Below are 19,205 nucleotides of genomic sequence, written 5' to 3'. Positions count from 1 at the left end.
ATTCATGGTGCTTCTCTCTCAGGATGATAGTCAAATCTGGCTTTAGGCTTCTACCCTAGAATGCACAGGTCCCAATTAAGCAAACCCAGGACAGGAAGATAATTCTATTATGATTTATAAGTTGTTCTTGACTTACAACAGTTCGCTTAGTGACCATTTCAAGTTGCAAAGGCACTGAAAAAAAATGATTTATGACCATTTTTGACACTTATGACCATTGCAGCATCGAAGAAGCCAGAAAGAGAAGCTGGGAGACATCGAGTGATAATGGAATCAGGGTCATTAAAATCCGGGTCCTTGTTGCCTGCATGAAATATGTGTGATGCCCCTTTAAAAAGGGGGAGGACACAATCGTCTGGTCATTTCAACACTGTTTACCTCTTTCCCGCCATCACTACCGAGCTTCTGAGATTGAAGGAGAATTCCTTTGACAGTCTCCAATTACTTGTTTATGTCTGTCTGTTCATGCCTTCAACACAAGACAAAGTAATTAAAATAATGCAACAATTGTTAGAGGAGCTGCATCACCCTAAGACAACTATATATGTAAATCGCCAAGAGATTATGTGGATTTGGTGTCATGTAAATTAAATCAATAAAATGTTACCACGGGCCAACCAAAGCTGGGAGGACAGTGGAGGGTAAGGGAGATTAGTATGGACCATGAAGAGTCAGACACAATAAAAGCGGTAAAAGGAAACCAGGCCACCAAAGAACACAGTGGTGGATACCCTCAAAGGTGACCCTTAAAGCCAGAGCATAGAACAACTTAAAGAAGAGCCCGACATGACTGACTGACTGAATAACTTCATCTCCTCATCAGGTAGCCTGTTCTAGTCCTGATATTCAGTGGTGATTGGAGAGGACAGATCCCACTCCCAGCAGCTGCTATGTGGGATACTGCAGAGTTTGGTCCTCTCTCCACTCTTATTCAATATCCTCATGAAGGCATTGGGTGAGATCATCTGTTGCTGTGCTGTGTGAAGCATTAAATCAATTATGAGCCATGGCGGTGCCGTGATTAGAATGCAGTACTGCAGGCTACTTCTGCTGACTGTCAGCTGCCTGCAATTTGGCAGTTCATATCTCACCAGGCTCAAGGTTGATTCAACCTTCCATCCTTCCGAGGTCGGTAAGATGAGGACCCAGATTGTTGGGGGCAAGAGGCCGACTCTGTAAACCGCTTAGAGAGGGCTATAAAGCATTGTGAAGCACTATATAAATCTAAGCACTTTTGGTAGTGCTAATTAGACTTTTCTGCCCCTGGCAAATTAAGCAATGCTATGGATGTCTTATCTCGGCAGATGCAGGATTCTGTTCTCTTCCTGTTTTATATATACTGTATACCTTTTTTAAAAAATCCAGATTTTGATGCAAAATTCCATGATGATCAAAACCATTAACCACTTCAAACAGCAGAATTTGCTTTTGTTAAAGGTCAAATCAGAGTCCAGGAACCTGTCAGGAAGAAAAGCAGATGTTGAAGTAGAAGAAACAATAGGCTGGTATAGTCAAAGGCCCACATGTGGACAATTCTCAGAAGCTCATCATTCAAACGTCATTCATTCATGTTCCATGGGTCTAGTTGTTACATTGCAGCCATCCCCCACTGCTGCCTTTTCCGGGAAAGTCATAGCAGCGCTTCTACCTGCTGCTAGATGTCCCACATAACAAAGGTTCCAAGAGTGATTAGCATCATAGCAGCTGGACAGGAAAATCATCAACTCAATGGAAGGCTGAGAGAAGTTCTGAGCTGAGTTGGGAATATATGAATGAGGTGGGGTGAAGTCCAACTGGTTGAGTTACAGGCATCCCTGGGGCACTCTCCTTCACATGTGGCTGCTGTGCTGACTGATTATTGGTTGACTAAGCCATTGTGATGTAATACGATACAATAAGAGAGCTCCACTTGGTCATTGCACTGGACAAGTGGCAGTCTGATTTCAATCTTCAGGTAGCAACAAGGATATCCTCTGTGTCATCTCCTTCCTTTATTCTTGAACCCGTAAGCACATCTAAAAGTTGCCTTATTGATTGGGTGTCTGGATGCATGCAGATCTCATGTAGGCTCACGAGAGAACTTGAAGATGGGTGGAAAGATCGCAGACCAATTGTGAAAACGATTCAGATGTGGTTTACTTATGCTCACACCATTTGAAAACCCTTCCGCTGATTTCTACAAAGATTTCAGGGCTCAGTTTCCTTGTAGTGATCTAAGGATCCTAAACCTTTTCTCTTATTTTGATCAAGGAGAAGGAAGGCGGAGGTCCTAGCAGCCATTCTCTTTTTCACATGCTAGATAACGGGAAGGAAAGTTACGGTTTTGCAGGAAAGGCTCTATGGTCAGTAATCAGCCAGAGTAAAGTAGTCCAAGGATCACTACAAGGCCAGTTAAGATACTTTGCAGACTGAGGACCCAGCTGCATATGGGTTGGGTGGTCCATGCAGAGCTCTAGATTCTTCAATTCTGGGTTTTTAATGACATAAAAGATAAAACTCCAGGGGAAGAAGTATATTGTATTTTTGAACATATATGGTTTATTTTTTTTAATTAATCTGTGTCATGTTCTAAAAACTCTAATACAGGATGAATGTTCATTTGGACTAAGAAGATAAAATGGCTCCCAAACCACCTCCCAAACCACCACGTAGGTTGATTATGCTCTTCTGATTTCCTACCACTTTCTAGAAAGCATTGCAGATGCTGCCTCCTTTTCCATAACGTCTCCATTGAGGTTAAGTCCAGAGAATGTGTTCTCCCAAACTATTCAATTCCATAGAAAGATTGTTTCAGGGGCCTAAGTGCAAGGACAAAGGGAGGGGTCCTGTGCCTGGAATGCATGAGACCACCTTGCAGGAAAGAGGAGGGGTCAGGGGAAAAGGAAGGCTCACCCTCACAAATGATTAAATGACACATTTGTCTTCTTTCAGCGCCAAAGAATGTTTTCGAGCGATTCAGTGACTACCTGGATTCAGATGACGGCAAAAGAAGAACAAAAATATTGGTAACCATCTTCTTCGTTCTTGCTGTGGTGATGTTCTTTCTGTGTAAGTTGTCTTCTTACAAGAGATTGAGAAAGGCTTTCTCTGAAGGTCCTGTTGAACCTGCTTTAACGGGAGCACTGATTTTCTCCCCATGCCCCAAAGGCTCTGTATTCTAGTCCTTTGAGTATAAACTGAGAGCAAACCCCACTTCTTACTTGCACTGATGATGTTACCTAGTTAGGTCACGAAATGTGTTCAAGGAACCAACCAAGCTCAGAGAGCACTAAGGACCTCTCATTTCAACCCTGAGCTGCAAATGTTCTCCTTTATTGCTACCATTCGATTTCAACGAATTAGGCCAGGAGACCATTAAGTTTCTCTCATTCTCACTCAGGAAAACTTTATTGGCTCTGCTTTGCCTGCTTAGGGAAAAATAGTTTTGGTGATATTTTAGTAACTTCTTTTCAACTTCTTTGTAAATCAACATCCCAAATCCTCTGACACTTGTACCAACTACAATGACACAATTTCTCTTTTGAAAAACATCCTAACTGAGGTGGCTAATAATATCACAGCATAACAGCATAAGTAATGATGAGCACAAAGAGGATCTCATCCAATGCAGATTCGCTCCCACCCTTTGTTACCAGGGCCAAAAATGGACACCAAAAACAAAACAAAACAAAACAAAACAAAAGTTAGTCACCATGGAAATTTGAGGTTTGAGAAAATCTGCTGGAGTTACCAGAAGAGATAAAATCAGAAATGAGACCATAAGAGAATTGGCACAGAACCAATCTTAAGCTACATTAAAAAAACCAGCCAAAACAGTGGTTTGCTCACTTGGAGAGGATGTCGTGGGATTCTATACCTTACATGACATATACAAAAAGAGGAGAAGGTCAAAGAACATGAGGCGGACCCAGAAAATGGAGAGACGCCATCAAAGACACATGACCACAGTGTTAAAAATGATGTTGGAGCATTCAAAACTTTTGGAGGGAAGACTTTCCACTGATTAATTGTGTAAACTGTAAGTCGAGGTCTCATAATTAATCAAACAGACATTGGGCAATGATGGGGCAAGTCCACAGAATTATTTTATATACTTTTTCCAGAGGTTTTGTTCTTTATACCTCTGGAAAAAGCTCAACGGAGGGAAAGTGCTACACATGTCAAGAGCCAACCTCTTCTGCAGGGCAGACCGTGAGCTATTGACCACCAGGTTGTCACAGATTATAATAGTAAAAATATTAATATATTCAGTTACAACCATTGGGATGGAGTTTAGCACCTGACTTTCTCTTCTTTCTCTGCTACAGACAAACGTGAATTGAATAAGGGTAAGAACCTTATACTGGCAGTGGCTTCAATTCGACAATTTGCTGTGGATTACGATCCAAGTTTACAGGGCAAGACTGGTAAGCAAGGATCCAGCAGTTCAGAAACAGCTGTTTGATTGCAACACAACGGGCCAGCTTTTAAGATCGGGCTCGAGAAGGTGCAACTAGGTTATGCCCAGTTGAGAGACTGGAGTAACATCCTGTTGCACATGGCCCTGAGGCAAGATTCACGGAAACATGGTCCCTCCGTTGAATGAGCTGCCAACGTAATAAATTCAATGTTTTCTGAGGTCGGCTCCCACCCCGATCTGCCCGTTGAAGAGATCATCCTCAAAGGTGTAAATGTAGAGCGATAATTATGGATGAGGATTTTGCAGATCTCATGTTCGTTAATTGTCCTTCATTCAAAATCTTCCAGGATTTCATCTTCTTCTCTCGTGGTCCCTTTAATCACTTCACATCTAAAAGAATTGGGACATGATTTGATATTTACTGTAGATTTTCAATTCACATCTCTTGACTTAAATTGCTGTATGTTTTAGACTTGGAAATTCTTGCTGCGGTTCATCTCCTTACACTGCATCTGTTGAACTGGACCTTAAAGAACGAAGAGCTACAAAGGGAACTGGGTAAGTTAATCAAGTCTGCAATCCTGTAGAATAAGCAATTGGAAATTCCCTTTCCTGAAGCATTTCTGGAATCTCAAAGTGGTCTATAATCTTTAATTTCAAACATCTAACCAAAGTTTATGATACCTGATGCTTCCAAATATCTAGTAAGTTTTGTCTCTATATCCACAGTTCCTTTTGCACAGATATATAGTCTAAACCTCTGGTATATAATTAACAAGACAGCAAAGTTGAAGAATGCTAAATAGTAACCCTTGTATTGAGCCTGCAATAATACATTCAGGTAGTCCTCGACTTATGACCACAATTGAGCCCCAAATTTATGTTGCTAAGTAAGAAATTTGTTCAGTGAGCTTTCCCCATTTTATGACTTTTCTTGCCACATTTGTTGAGTGCATGAGTACAGTTGTTAAGTTAGTAACATGGTTGTTAAGTGAATCTGGCTTCCCCCTTGACTTTGCTTCTCAGAGGTTTGCAAAAAGTGATCACATGATCCTGAGGGCTGTCTACAGCTGTCATAAATATGAACCAGTTGTCAATCCTCCGAATGTAAATTCAGATTCAGATTCAGATTCAGAAGTTTATTTATATGCCGCCCTTTTCCCTGGGGGGACTCAGGGCGGCTTACAACTCGAAAAGGGGGGGGGGAAACAAACATTTAACACATAGGACAATAAGTCATTAAAAAACACAACATTCGTACCATTCGGGTGGGTTACAGTCTTTAGCCCCAGGCCTGGCAGGATAGCCAGATTTTGAGGGCTGTGCGGAAGGTCTGGAGGGTGGTGAGGGTACGAATCTCCACGGGGAGATCGTTCCATAGGGTCGGAGCTGCCACCGAGAAATCACATGGCCATGGGGGAAAGTGTGAAAAAAGGACATGTCATTTTTTTCAGTGCTGTTGTGACTTCGAACGGTCACTAAATGAACTGTTATAAGTCAAGGACTACCTGTATTGGCTTTAGTTTTTATTCCGAGACATTAGTCGAGTCTTAGTTTTAGGGCAGAAGTCCTAAGTTTCTTTCCATAAGAGTAACCCCTAAATTTAAACATTTTGTTGAAAAGTGGAACAAATGTAAATTTAGATATGTCACCGAGGATTGCATTACTGTGGAAAAACAGGATATAAATGAAACAAAAAAGAAGAGGAATTGATTGTAAATTTGATAATGGCAGCTAGATTAGTGATGACTAAGTATTGGGGACGAAATTGGGATATTCAAAGAAATGAGTGGTATAATGAAATTTGGAGTATGGCAACAAATGATATATTTTAAAAAGGGATGATTAAAGCAAACAATTATAATGAAATATGGGGGGAGGGGTATTATTATTACGTGGTTAATCTTTGGTGAGATTCACAGCCTTTGGGGCTGGTTGGTATCTCAAAAGCTCGAGTTCTAACCAAGGACCTAGGAACTGTTAAGGTAACGTCGGAGGAAATAAGCTGTTCCAAGTAGGGTGGTTTTTTGTAGAGTCAGAATGTTCAAGTCTGATAAATTTAAAATTTCCAAATAGCGAGGTAGCCCTTTGGGTATTGCTCCAAGGGCTCCAATTACAATCGGGACAACACACGATTTCTTTTTCCACAGTCGCTCAACTTCAATTTGCAAGTTCCGGTACTTTGTGATTTTTTTCTTGCAGTTTATCTTCATCTTTGCGCTTCTGAGCGCAAAGACTTTCCTCTCTTGTACTATTACTAACTTATTTATCTCAAAGCTGTGCCAACCGCCTGACGGCTTAAGAACGGTGCCCATCTTTGTTTGCTGCGTGTAGGAGTGAATGTAGGTATGGATGGTTGAGAGAATGTTCCCACGTGTGCTAAACTTAATTTTTAAATTTTTATTTGTTTTTATTGTATATCTTAATATTTTACTATTAGTGGGGTATGCATGCGGAGAATTTCTGGCCGGTGTGTATGAGGGGATTGAGAGTGCGACCTGGTGCCCCCTCCACTGAGTGCAGAAGCAGAAGTGGATGAGGTCCTGGATCTACCTCTCGTCCCAGAATGTGTGGTTTGAATGGCCTGCCGGGGAGAACGGAGGCTATGGGAGGGGAAGTGGGGCCGACGGGTGCCGGGATGGGCCGGTGCATCCCGGTCATTGTTGGGAGAGGCAGGTTTGACAGGAGCTATAGGGCTAGCCATTACTGGGGAAGGAGGGTTTGCTACATTACAGCGATCCCCCTTCCAGCCCTATCAGTTCCACTCCAGGACCAGATGGCAAAAATTCTCAGGGCCTTGGTCTCAGGCTGCTGTTGCTAAATGCCAGGTCTGTGGTTCATAAAGCTCCCCTGGTCCAGGACCTAATATTAGATGAGGGGGCAGACCTGGCATGTATTACTGAAACCTGGCTGGGCCATGAGGGAGGAGTCCCCCTCACTGAAATGTACCCAGAAGGGTTTCGGGTGCTCCATCAGTCGCGGCACCAGAGAAGGGGTGGAGGAGTGGCAGTCATCATCCGAGAGTCTTTAGCTCCTCGCAGGATCCCTGCTCTGGAGATTGTTGGGTATGAGTCCCTTCTGGTGAAGTTGGACCTTGGGGGTCAAGTGGGGTTGTTACTAACGTACCTACCTCCCAACTGCATTACAACAGCCCTACCTGTGCTCCTCAAGTCAGTAGCCGAGCTGGCAGTTGAGTTCCCCAGGCTTATAGTGCTGGGGGATGTCAACCTGCCGTCGCTCGGCAAACGCTCTGATGGAGCACGGGAGTTCATGGCTTCCATGACAGCCATGGACTTGACCCAGGTAATTCAGGGTCTGACTCATACAGCGGGTCACACGCTCGATCTCGTGTTTCTCTCGGAGCAGTGGAGATGTGATCTAGGTTTGAGGGGCATTGAGATCTCACCCCTGTCATGGTCAGATCACTTCCTGGTGAGGCTCGACTTTCGGAAACCAATCCCCCACTGTAGGGAGGTGGAACCGATTAGGTGGTTCCGCCCCAGGTGCCTGATGGAATTTCAGACACCACTTGGTGAGATACCTGACTCTCTGGCCCACAGTCCGGTGGAGTCCATGGTCGCTGCTTGGAATATAGCGGTGGCAGAGGCTCTAAACCGGATTGCGCCTTTAGGGCCTCTCCGCGGCAGTGGATCCAGGAGGGCTCCTTGGTTTACCAAGGAACTCTGGGAGATGAAGCGCCAAAAGAGACGCCTAGAGCGACGTTGGAGGGCTAGTAACTCTGAATCCGACTGAACACAATTAAGAGCCTTTGTTAGGACTTATCTAGTGGCGATACGGGCGGCAAAATGTGCGCATTTTTCCACTCTTATCGCATCCGCAGAATCGCGCCCAGCCGCCTTGTTTAGGATAGCCCGCTCCATCTTGAAAGGGAGGGATACGGACAAACCGCTAAAGGCTAGAGCTGAGGAATATGTTCAGTTTCTGTCGGATAAAATCATTCGGATTCAGACAGACCTGGACTCCACTTGGACAGTACCAGCCAAGGTGCCGGGGGAAGGTCCTGATCGGATTTTATGGAGCGAGTTTCAACTTGTCGCTCCTGAGGAAGTGGACAAGGCTATGGGAGCAGTGAGTGCTTTCACCTGTTTACTGGACCCATGTCCCTCCTGGCCGGTTTTGGCCAGCAGGGAGGTGACACGTGGCTGGCTCCAGAGGATTGTTAACACCTCTCTTCGGGAGGGATCCTTCCCGCACCCCTTAAAGGATGTGGGGGTGAGACCCCTCCGTAAGAAACCTTCCCTGGATCCAGCCATTTTGAACAACTATCACCCACCCTCCAGGCTTTCCGCAAAGCCCTTAAAACCTGGCTGTTCTGACAGGCCTGGGGCTGATGAGTTCCTGTCCCCGCTCGAATGGTGTGCCTGTTGAGTTGTTTTTAAAATTGTGGTATTGTTTGTCTATGTCTTTTTCCCCATTTTTATCCCCTACGTATTTACGTATTTTCGTAATATGCGTGCAGATCCAAGCAGTGCGGCTTTTTGCATTTGATTGATGGTGATTTTGTCAATTTTAACTGTTTTAAATGTAATTCCAGTGCTTTTGGAATAGCACCCAGTGTGCCAATTACCACTGGAATTACCATTGCTGATTTGTGCCATAGTCGTTGAATTTGGATTTTTAAGTCCTGGTATTTTGCTATTTTTTCATGTTCCTTCTCGGCGACCCTGCTATCACCTGGTATTGCGATGTCTATGATTGTGACCTTATTTTTCTCAACCAGTGTGATGTCTGGTGCATTATGCGCCAGTATTTTGTCCGTTTGTATACGGAAATCCCAGAAGATCTTGACCATCTGATTTTTGGTGACTTTTTCAGGCTGATGTTCCCACCAGTTTGTTGCTGTTTTAATATTATAATTTTTGCACAAATTCCAATGGATCATTTGTGCTACTGAATTGTGCCGCAATTTATAATCAGTCTGTGCAATTTTTTTACAGCGGCTAAGGATGTGATCAACAGTTTCATCAGCTTCTTTGCAAAGTCTGCATTTGACATCATCAGAGGATTTTTTGATTTTGGCCTTAATGGCATTTGTGCAGATAGCTTGTTCTTGCGCAGCCAGGATTAGTGACTCTGTTTCTTTCTTTAATATACCTGATGTTAACCATAACCAAGTTTGTTTACTGTCCACTCTATCTTTTATTTTTTCCAGAAATTGGCCATGCAGTGCTTTGTTCTGCCAACTCTCCATTCTTGATTTTATCACATCTTTTCTGTATTCTTGTTTCGTCTGTTGGGCCTTCAGTAGATTTTTGTTCTTTACTTCGATTAATAGATGTTCTTGACTTTCTTTTAAATAATCAGCCAGTGCATGTTTTTCTTCTTCAACTGTTTGCTTCACTTTTAATAATCCTCTGCCACCTGATTTTCGGGGCAGGTAGAGTCTATCAGTATCACCACGTGGATGTAAACTGTAGTGCATTGTCATTAGTTTCCTGGTTTTTCGGTCCAAAATGTCCAAATCAGCTTGTGTGCAGTTAACTATACCAGCTGTGTATCTTATAACTGGTATTGCCCAGGTATTTATGGCCTTGATTGTATTTCCACTATTCAATTTAGATTTCAAAATTTTCCTAACTCTGTTGGTGTACTCTCGCCTGACAATAGCTTTTACTTCTCCATGCTTGATGTTATCCAACTGCAGAATGCCTAAGTATTTGTAGGCTTCATTTTTGTTGCATTTAATTAGTTGGCCATTGGGCATTTCAATTCCCTCACATGCAGTGATTTTGCCCCTTTTTATGGATACAGTGGCACATTTTTCCATGCCAAACTGCATTGAAATATCGGTGCTGAATACTCGGACTGTGTTTGTCAGTGATTGGATTTCTTTTTCTGACTTTCCATAGAGTTTCAAATCATCCATATATAATAAATGAGAAATTTTTTCAGCTTCTTTGGCTGTTTGGTAGCCTAATTTCATTTTTTAAAAGATTACTGATAGTGGGATTATTGCGATAATGAAGAGAAGAGGTGAAAGTGAATCACCCTGGAAAATTCCTCGCTTGATATTAACCATTCCGTAGTTCTCACTCCCTACTGCCAACTCAGTTCTCCACTGTTTCATTGCCTTTTCAGTAAAGGATGTAATATTTTTGCTAATGCCAATTGTTTCTAAGCATTTTATGATCCAACTGTGGAAATGAGTCAAATGCCTTTTTGTAATCAATCCAGACCATATTCAAGTTCCTTCTTTTGTTGCCTTTTTGCTCTACTGGCAAGATGTTGTTTGTTTCCAAATAATCCATCATGTTATCTGCAATAATGCCTGTGAGTAATTTGAAGGTTGTTGGCAAGCATGTTATTGGTCTGTAGTTTTCAGGTGTTGTTCCTTTAGTTGCATCTTTTTGAATCAAGTATGTTTTTCCAATTGTCAACCATTCATCAATTTGGCCCTTTTGTAAAATTTCATTCAGTTGCCTGGCCAATATTGCATGTAAACCGGTCAGATATTTGAGCCAGAAACCATGTAATTGGTCCTTTCCAGGTGATGTCCAATTCTTTACCTTTTTTACTCGATTTTTAACCATCTCAGTTGTTATTTCTAATACTTGCATTTGTTTGTTGCCAATGGTTTTCTCAAAGTCATGTATCCACTTTGCTTCCTTATTGTAGTCCTTTGCATTTTCCCACAATTCTTACCAGAATTCAACTGTGGCCTGCTTTTCTGGTTTTTCACTTTTGGTGTCACCATTCACATTAAGACTTTGATAAAAGCGCCGTTGGTCTGATCGAAATTGCTGATTTTGTTTATATTGGATGATTCGTGCCTCATATCTTTCAATTTTTCTAGCTGTTGCTGTTATCCGCTGTTTTACAATCTCTACAGCTTCATTGATGTTTCTTGTATCCAATCTATATCTTCTGATTAGCCGATCTATGGTTTTGTTGTTTTTAAGCTGTTGCTCATGCATGTTCTTTAAGTTACTAGCATCTGCCCTTAATTTTTTGACTTTTTGTTCTAATCGGATTTTCCACTTTGGCTTTGATGCTTTTTCTGTTGTGTGACTAGGTACTTTGATTTTAATGCCTAATTCATTAGTGACTATTACAGCTGCGCTGTACATTAACTGGTTCGTTTCCAAGATGGATCCCGATTCAATTGTTGAAAACACTGCATTAACCATTTTCATGATAAGGGCCAAAATTTTCTTAGGCACAGTTGTTAGTGATTTTAAACGTTGCCTTTCCTCATTAAGCAGAAAATGCTCCATGATCTTATCCTTCAATTCTTTTTGTTTTTGAGTTAGTTCATCAGTTGGTTCAGTGATAACTGGTTCTAGTGGTGGTGGTGTTATTTCCTCCCCGAGAGCTTCTTCTGGGAGTTCTACTATAATGTCTTTAGTTGTGTCTTGAATATCAGTTATTTCTGCTTGTGATATTGTTTTTTTAGTTTTGCAATTTGCCTTAATTTCCTCTAGTTCAACTTCACTAAACATTTTATTCCATATAATAAATCGCCTTTGATCTGCTAGTCGTTGTTCACTAACATTTGAATCTGGATATTGTTCTTTCCATGATTTATACATTCGCTTTAAATAACCTCTTTTTTCTGGCTCTGAGTTGTAGTAACAGGCCATTATGGCACGGTTTTCATCTGCACTATATTTTTGTCGTTTTGTTGGCTGGTCCACTTGTAGCCCACTTGTCGAACGATGTCCAGGAACCCCAGCATCCGCTGCGGTCCTTGTTAACCCGCGCGACGACCGATGCGGTATAAAATTTTTATTCATTTCTTTCACCATATTGTATGGGTTGGCGGGTTTTTTTTATGGGGCCAGTTGCCAACCTGACCCCAACCCTCCTCCTTTCTCATCCGGGCTTGGGACCGGCAACAGCGGAGTTGTTGTTGTTGTTGTTGTTGTTGTTGTTGTTGTTGTTATTATTATTATTATTATTATTATTATTATTATTACTATTGTTGTTGTTATTATTATCCTGTTCTGTCCTTCCGGAGGACTTGGGATAGGTAGATGTGCTTGTTTGAAGATGTGAAAGAAATCAGCGCAGGATGTAAGCTGTTGGGAGTCAAGCTGCCTTTTGCAATTGACTGATGGCCATTTGTCAATGCCGATGGTGTTCAGAAAGTGCTGCAGTTTTTTATTTATTCTTATTTAAAATAATTTGAAAAAGTAAAATAATTGAACAGTGCCTCATGGAAGAACAATGAAGAGCATGGCCATTCAGAGATGCCTTGAACCATGAGATAAGAGGCCAATAAGCTTAATAAATAAAAAAATACAGAAAACAGTTTTGAAATTTTAGGGAGAGCACTGTGCTCCAACAGAAGTACACAATTAACTTTGAATGATGAATTGATTTTTAATGTTAGAATATGCTTACAAGATTTTTGAACTAACTAATGTTGTCCTTTTGTTTTCTCCACTGGTTCACAGATATTCTTATTGAAATGCTTCCAGACTGGCAACCTTTCGAAAAACATCTCTACTTCTTTTCTAAAACACGAAAAAATTGGCAGGAGCCTCGTGATGACTGTACGGCGAGGCATACTGCAGATTTGGTTTCTTGTAGATATGGTGAAGAACAAGTGAGTACAGGCATATATGTCACCCTTTTTCTAAAATAGCTGCTTCATGAAAAAGTCTCAATTACTTTTCCAGAATGAAAATAAGTTGCCTGGTTGTTGAAAATGGGTGCAACTAGGAAACTGCCTGGATTCCTAACACAGGAGAAGGAGAGCAAGTGAGAGTAAAAGAGGCAGAAGGGAGGAATAGATACAGGAGAGGAGAGGAGAAAGGAAACAAAAGGAAACGAAAGGAAAGCAGAGTGATGGGAAGGGAAACAAAAAAGGGAAGGGAAGGTAGAAATTATCTGATTGAAACCCCTTCCTCATATCCTCATCCTTGTGATCTTCCATAAAAGGACCGTCCCCTGTAGTGGAATATAACAACTTGCCACAGCCAACTGGTCACAGGACAACTCGCCATGGCCAACCTGCCACAATAAAAGTTGTGTGGGACAATTCAATTTAATTATTTAAAATAATTTCCAAAATATGAACTGTGGCAAGTTGTCATAGCACCCCTGTTTACCTTTGCTTTATACCCATAGATGCTCAAAGCCCCCGAAACTTCAGAAACACTGCTGGTTGGGAAGGGGAGAGGCTGTCAGTCCTTAGTGGGGTCAGGGGGAATCAGGGGCCACATATGTCCTCCCCCCCTTAAACCTTAATTTGCAATCACCTTTATATTACCTTTCCCTCTCCCTTTTCCTTCTCTCTCACTGTCCCATCCTCCATCTATCCTAAGGTGACCAGATTTTCAGATTGGTAAAGAGGGAAACCTTTGACCGCGGGGGGGGGGGGGGGGGGGGGCTTGATTAAAAATTTTATACGGAAAAATTATACAGAAAAATTATGGACTGTGCCGAAATGGATAAATTAACAAAAGAAATACAGCTGGGTGAGCTCTCCGGTGCCCCGCGCTTTCCTGCCTCCTTCCATCACGAACCGGATCATAGACAGTGATCACATTGAGGAAATGGGGATTTTATAGTATCCTTCCCCTGGAGGGGGGAGGAAATGGGGATTTTGCAGTATCCTACCCCTGGAGTGGGGAGGGAATGGGGATTTTATAGTATCCTTCCCCTGGAGTGGGGAGGGAATGGGGATTTTAAGGGTGCGGAGGACGTGCCTCTTGTCGGTCGAGGCATCGGCTGCCCTCCCTTCTTCTGCCTTATCTCTCCGTCCATCTACCTTTGCGTTGGGAAAGAGGAGCGGAGTGGGAAAGCAAGACGGATTGCCATTGTCAGTTGCCAGGCTTCCAGCAGGTTGGCTGGACGCCGCCCCTGAGCTCCCGCCCAGTAGCAGCAGCAGCAGGGCTGGCGTCTGAGTGTATGGCGGAGATACCCACAGCCTTCTCCGGCTCACTGATTCTCCCCAACCCCGCGATTTTCCTCCTTTCCAGCTGGGTGGCGGGAGCGCCTGGGATCTCCCTAGGTCAAAGCCGAGAGGAAGGAGGGAGATTCCATATGAAGGCATCCCGAGGCTCTACTTTAACCCATGCGGGAAGTTTGGGGGGGGGGTTGCATCTTTTCCCTGGCTTCTCCGAGCTTCGTTCCTCCCGCTTCCGCTCCTTCAGCTGGAGACAATTACACCCCCCTCCCCCAAAGAATCCCAGGCACACAAACAAACAGCTTCCCCACCATGGGCTTTGTTCTTAACCGACAGCGGGCAAAGGGAATAGAGAGAAGCGGCGGCGAGGCTACCTTTTGCGGGGAGAGCAGGAGCTTGGCCAACAGTCGAAAGGTGCCCCAGGGCTGGGATCCAAGGCGCGCTTAACTAGGCGAGGAACTTGTGCAGACCCGCCGGGGCGTGGGAACTGAGGAAAAGAATAGAGAGGGGGGCGTGTGGAGAAGAAGAAGTGTGCCGAGCTGTCATCAAGGCTGCTGAAGCTTGGGAGGGAGATCTAGAAGCAGATGGGATGGGACTTGGAGTCCTACGATCTTGGCGAGTGGGGATTCCTGCGATGGGATTTGGAATCGTAAGACACTGGCGATTGGGGATTCCTGCAAGGAGATGCGGGAATAAGGGGGAGGGGTCTGCACAAGCCCCCCAGACCCCCTTCTTTAGAAGAGCCAGAAGCATTAGAGGAGGGGGCTTTGCACATCCCCCCCCGAAGCCCAGTGCCTGCTTACAGCAGCCCCAGATCACCAGTGTCTTAGGACTCGGCACGCTTCTTCTCCACACGCCCCCCTCTCTATTCTTTTCCTCAGTTCCCACACCTCGGGGGGTCCACACAAGTTCCTCGCCTAGTTAAGCGCACCTTGGATCCCAGCCCCAGGGCACCTTTCCACGGTCGGCCAAGCTCCTGCTCTCCCTGCAAAAGTTAGCCTCGCCTCCACCTCTCTCTATTCCCTTTGCCCGCTGTCGGTTAAGAACAAAGCCCATGGTGGGGAAGCTGCTTGTTTGTGTGCCTAGGATTCTTTGGGGTGTGTGTGTGTAATTGTCTCGAGCTGAAGGAGCGGAAGCGGGAGGAACGAAGCTCGGAGAAGCCAGGGAAAAGATGCAACCCCCCCCCCCCAAACTTCCCGCATGGGTTGTAGATCCCTTGTAAGGGGAGGGGATGGAGGGGAGGGGAAGAGCAATAGCAGTAGACTTATAGCAGTAGACTTATATACCGCTTCATAGGCCTTTCAGGCCTCTCTAAGCGGTTTACAGAGAGTCAGCATATTGCCCCCAACAATCTGGGTCCTCATTTTACCCACCTCGGAAGGATGGAAGGCTGAGTCAACCCTGAGCCGGTGAGATTTGAACCGCTGACCTGCTGATCTAGCAGTAGCCTGCAGTGCTGCATTTAACCACTGCGCCACCTTGGCTCTTAAGAGGCTCCGTGGGTGGGGGAAGGGAGGGGAGGAAAATGGGGGACGCTGCAGAGGTCAAGGAGATAAAGAAGACCTTCATTGTGCCAGCCATCAAACCCTTCGGATCACTACAAGTTCGCCACCGCCAGTTGCAATGAGTGGGAAGGAGAGGAAGGAAGGAGGGAGGGGGGAAGGAAAAGAAGAAGGGATCTACATGGCTCTCCGGCCGGAGGGAGCCGCGCGGGGGGGAAACGGGCATCTGTCAAAACCCCGAATCCCGTCTCAGCCTCGGGTGGCTGCGGCAGAAGCAGTGAGCTTTCCCCGCTGCATAGGGATGTGGGGAAAGGGCTCGGGCGCGCGGGGTTGAAACGGGCATCTGTCAATATCCCGAATCCCGTCTCAGCCTCGGGTGGCTGCGGCAGAAGCAGCGAGCACGGGGGCGACGCTTCACCGGGAGTGACCCTCCCCCTCGGACTCCTCTTCCCACCCCCGCCGCCTCGGCTTGGAAGGGCCGGGAGAACGAGAGCGAGAGAGAATGGGGGAATCTCTCGGGGCTCGCCGGAGCGCTGCTCCTTTCCCAGAGCAGAGAGAGAGAAGGAAATAAGGGGGGAGAGAAAACTGGGCACCCGAGCCCTTTCCCCACATCCCTATGCAGCAGGGAAAGAGAGGTCGCTCCCGGTGAAGCGTCGCCCACGTGCTCGCTGCTTCTGCTGCAGTCACCCGAGGCTGAAACGGGATTCGAGGCTTTGACAGATGCCCATTTCCCCCCCGCACGCCCGAGCCCTTTTTCCACATCCCTATGCAGCAGGGAAAGCTCGCTGCTTCTCCCGCGGCCACACCGAGGCCGAGACGGGATTCGGGGTTTTGATAGATGCCCGTTTCCCCCGCGCACGGCTTCCTCCGGCCGGAGAGCCATGTAGATCCCTTGTAGGGGGAGGGGAGGAAGGGGAGGGGAAGAGGCTCAGTGGGTGGGGGAGGGGAGGAAAATGGGGGATGCTGCGGAGGTCAAGGAGATGAAGAAGACCTTCATTGTGCCAGCCATCAAACCCTTCGGATCACTACGATTTCGCCGCTGCCAGTTGCAAGGAGTTGGAAGGAGAGGAAGGAAGGAGGGAGGGGGGAAGGAAAAGAAGAAGGGCTCTGGGAAATCGGGAGGGTGTTGGGGGGGAGGGTGGTGGGAGGGGGGATATGTACTATGTGTTAGATTTCAATGTAATGCGACTCCATATGTATACTGTTTCTCTTTAATTTCTCTGTAAAAATAGGACAAGTTGAGTACATTGACATATAGTAGAAATACACCAAGGGGAGGAGGAGTGGAATAGAAGAAAGATGGGTAGAGAGGGCGGGAGAGAGGATGGGAGGGAGGGTGAGAAGGAAGGGAGGGAGTGGATTGGGAGAGAAGAGTGGTAGAGGGGGAGGGGAAGTAGGGTAGAGGGGAATGATGGAGGGAAGATAGAAAGTTGGAGGGGGCGGAAGAAAGAGGTGTATGGAGAGTGGAAGAGGTATTTTGGGTTTCTATTTTTTGGGGTATTGTTGACAAGAGGAATTGCTGTGATTATTGTTTAATGTTGTATGGCCCCAGCTATGCACAGTATATGTGAATGTATGAAAATGAAAAATGGAAAATAAAAACATTTCATACTAAAAAAAAAAAGAGAGAGAACGGCCCGGGGACGCGGGAAAAATTATGGGAAGGCGTGCCTGTCCCGCCAGATGCGGGACATCTGGTCACCCTAATATATCCATCCATCCATCCATCCATCCATCCATCCATCCATCCATCCATCCATCCAACTATTTATCTACCTACCTACCTATCTATCTAATGTAATTTTCTCTCCTGAAGGGCTTTATAGATGACATGTCAGTTAAAAATAACGTGGACTATTGGATTGGACTTCATAAGAACTCTAGTGCTCACAATGGTCTCTTGTGGACAGCTGGATATGGGGCACAATCTTTGTAAGTTTTGAAACAAAATGTAATTATGTGACAAGTTGTGCATCAGGGTGTCATGCCTACCACCAGAGGTGGGTTCCTCCCGGTTCTATCCTGGATCCGAAGGGACATGGTTGGCCGACCCTTTGCATCTACAAGCATTGTCCTGAGCTAAGCCTTTGCAAGGCCGATTTGGTAAATAAATCCACCACTAACCAGAGGCTGACATTTCCCTGCCTGGGGAAGGTTGGTAAGAGAAGCCAGTGTACAGTGGCCCTTGTCCTGAAATGGTTTCCAGAGGCTGCAGCAGGCCACGTGCTTTCTGGGAACAGATCCTCTTCTGAAGGGTCCTTGGTGCTGTCTGAGCTTGGCTGTTTTCCTGCAGCCGTTTCGTTACCCAAACTAGGTAACACCATCAGTGATGACCTTAGCCCTGATGATGTTAGCTAGATGGGTAATGAAATGTCTGCAAGAAAGCAATCAAGCTCAGAGAGCTCCATTTCAACCCTGAGTTACAAAGATTCTCTTTTATTAGATCAACTTCTGCTGCAGATCTGACAAGGTGAAATATAACCCCTTACCCTCCCTTACATCTCCCCTTACCCTTGACCACTAGAAGTCCCTATGGACCTCCTGTTGAATTTCAAGTAGCCACTCCCCCCGTCCCCCAATGCCCTGCTGTAAATTTGCCATTAACAAGTTTTCTATTTCATATGGGCAGAAAACCTTAATCTAACAATCACCCATTGTGATTGTGATAGGAGAAAGCTTTAGATTGACTTAGATCTAAACCTAGATCTCTATACTTGTATCTCTAGATCTACATATCTAGATCGAGGCTGATGAGTATTTTGGTTCCTTTAACAGGTACTGGAGTACTGGTCAACCCAATGGTGGAGATGAAGAACTCTGCATTGCCATCCTCCCTACTGGCAGAGTTAAGGCCCTTTGGAATGATGATAATTGTGCCTCCCCAAGAGCCTTTATTTGTAAGATGGGCCCAAAGGACCAGTGGTTCTACTAATTCAAGACGGTGGAAACGGATTATAAGATGTCCCAACTCAGCTGCATTGGTGTTAATAAATGCATTGTGGGAAGCAAATTTTGCCAACCTTCTTTTCTCTGCAAGCTTCCTACTTGTCCTTATCATCTTGACAAAATATATCTTACTTACACCATCTGAAAAAACGTATTGAGACTGTGATAAGTTACACAATACTACAATACAGTACAATAATAATACAAAAACTAGCTTCTTTCTGTTCCGTAATGTGTCATTCTTCATATCCCTTAGTGGTTGAAGGAAGGCCAAGATGTTACAAGGATAAAGAATTATAGGGCAATTTCATCACTGAACAATGACTATAAATTTTGGCAGAAAGATTAAAGAAGGTTTTACAGGCCTATATTCATGAATATCAGTCTGGCTTTTTGCCCAGAATGACTTGGTGCTTCTGGCGGAAAAGAATGAAGATTTTTAATTTTACCTATTTTTTGCTATAGAAATGGTTGCTTTATACTC

General features: G+C 44.7%; 1 protein-coding gene and 1 long non-coding RNA gene across 2 annotated transcripts; one reads left to right on the top strand and one right to left on the bottom strand.

Moving 5' to 3' along the window:
• Window positions 1-296: 296 nt before the first annotated feature.
• LOC148043724 (uncharacterized) lies at window positions 297-1,844 on the bottom strand. Its single transcript, XR_015697802.1, has 3 exons — window positions 1,649-1,844; window positions 1,348-1,458; window positions 297-469 (listed from the first exon to the last, which is right to left on the bottom strand). It is a non-coding gene; the product is annotated as an uncharacterized LOC148043724 (long non-coding RNA).
• Window positions 1,845-4,157: 2,313 nt separating this feature from the next.
• On the top strand, window positions 4,158-18,783 carry LOC148043723 (lectin BRA-3-like). Its single transcript, XM_087723839.1, has 6 exons — window positions 4,158-4,191; window positions 4,308-4,406; window positions 4,871-4,957; window positions 12,817-12,968; window positions 17,592-17,707; window positions 18,551-18,783. Exons 1-6 carry the CDS (start codon window positions 4,158-4,160, stop codon window positions 18,705-18,707), a joined length of 645 nt encoding a protein of 214 aa, XP_087579965.1. The 3' UTR covers window positions 18,708-18,783.
• Window positions 18,784-19,205: the final 422 nt, after the last annotated feature.

Source organism: Thamnophis sirtalis, unplaced genomic scaffold (genome assembly GCF_051295495.1).
Source record: "Thamnophis sirtalis isolate CommonGarterSnake01/CBP01778 unplaced genomic scaffold, rThaSir2_p1.2 scaffold_10, whole genome shotgun sequence".
Taxonomy (NCBI): domain Eukaryota; kingdom Metazoa; phylum Chordata; class Lepidosauria; order Squamata; family Natricidae; genus Thamnophis; species Thamnophis sirtalis.
This window is presented reverse-complemented; position numbering and strand designations above follow the sequence as displayed.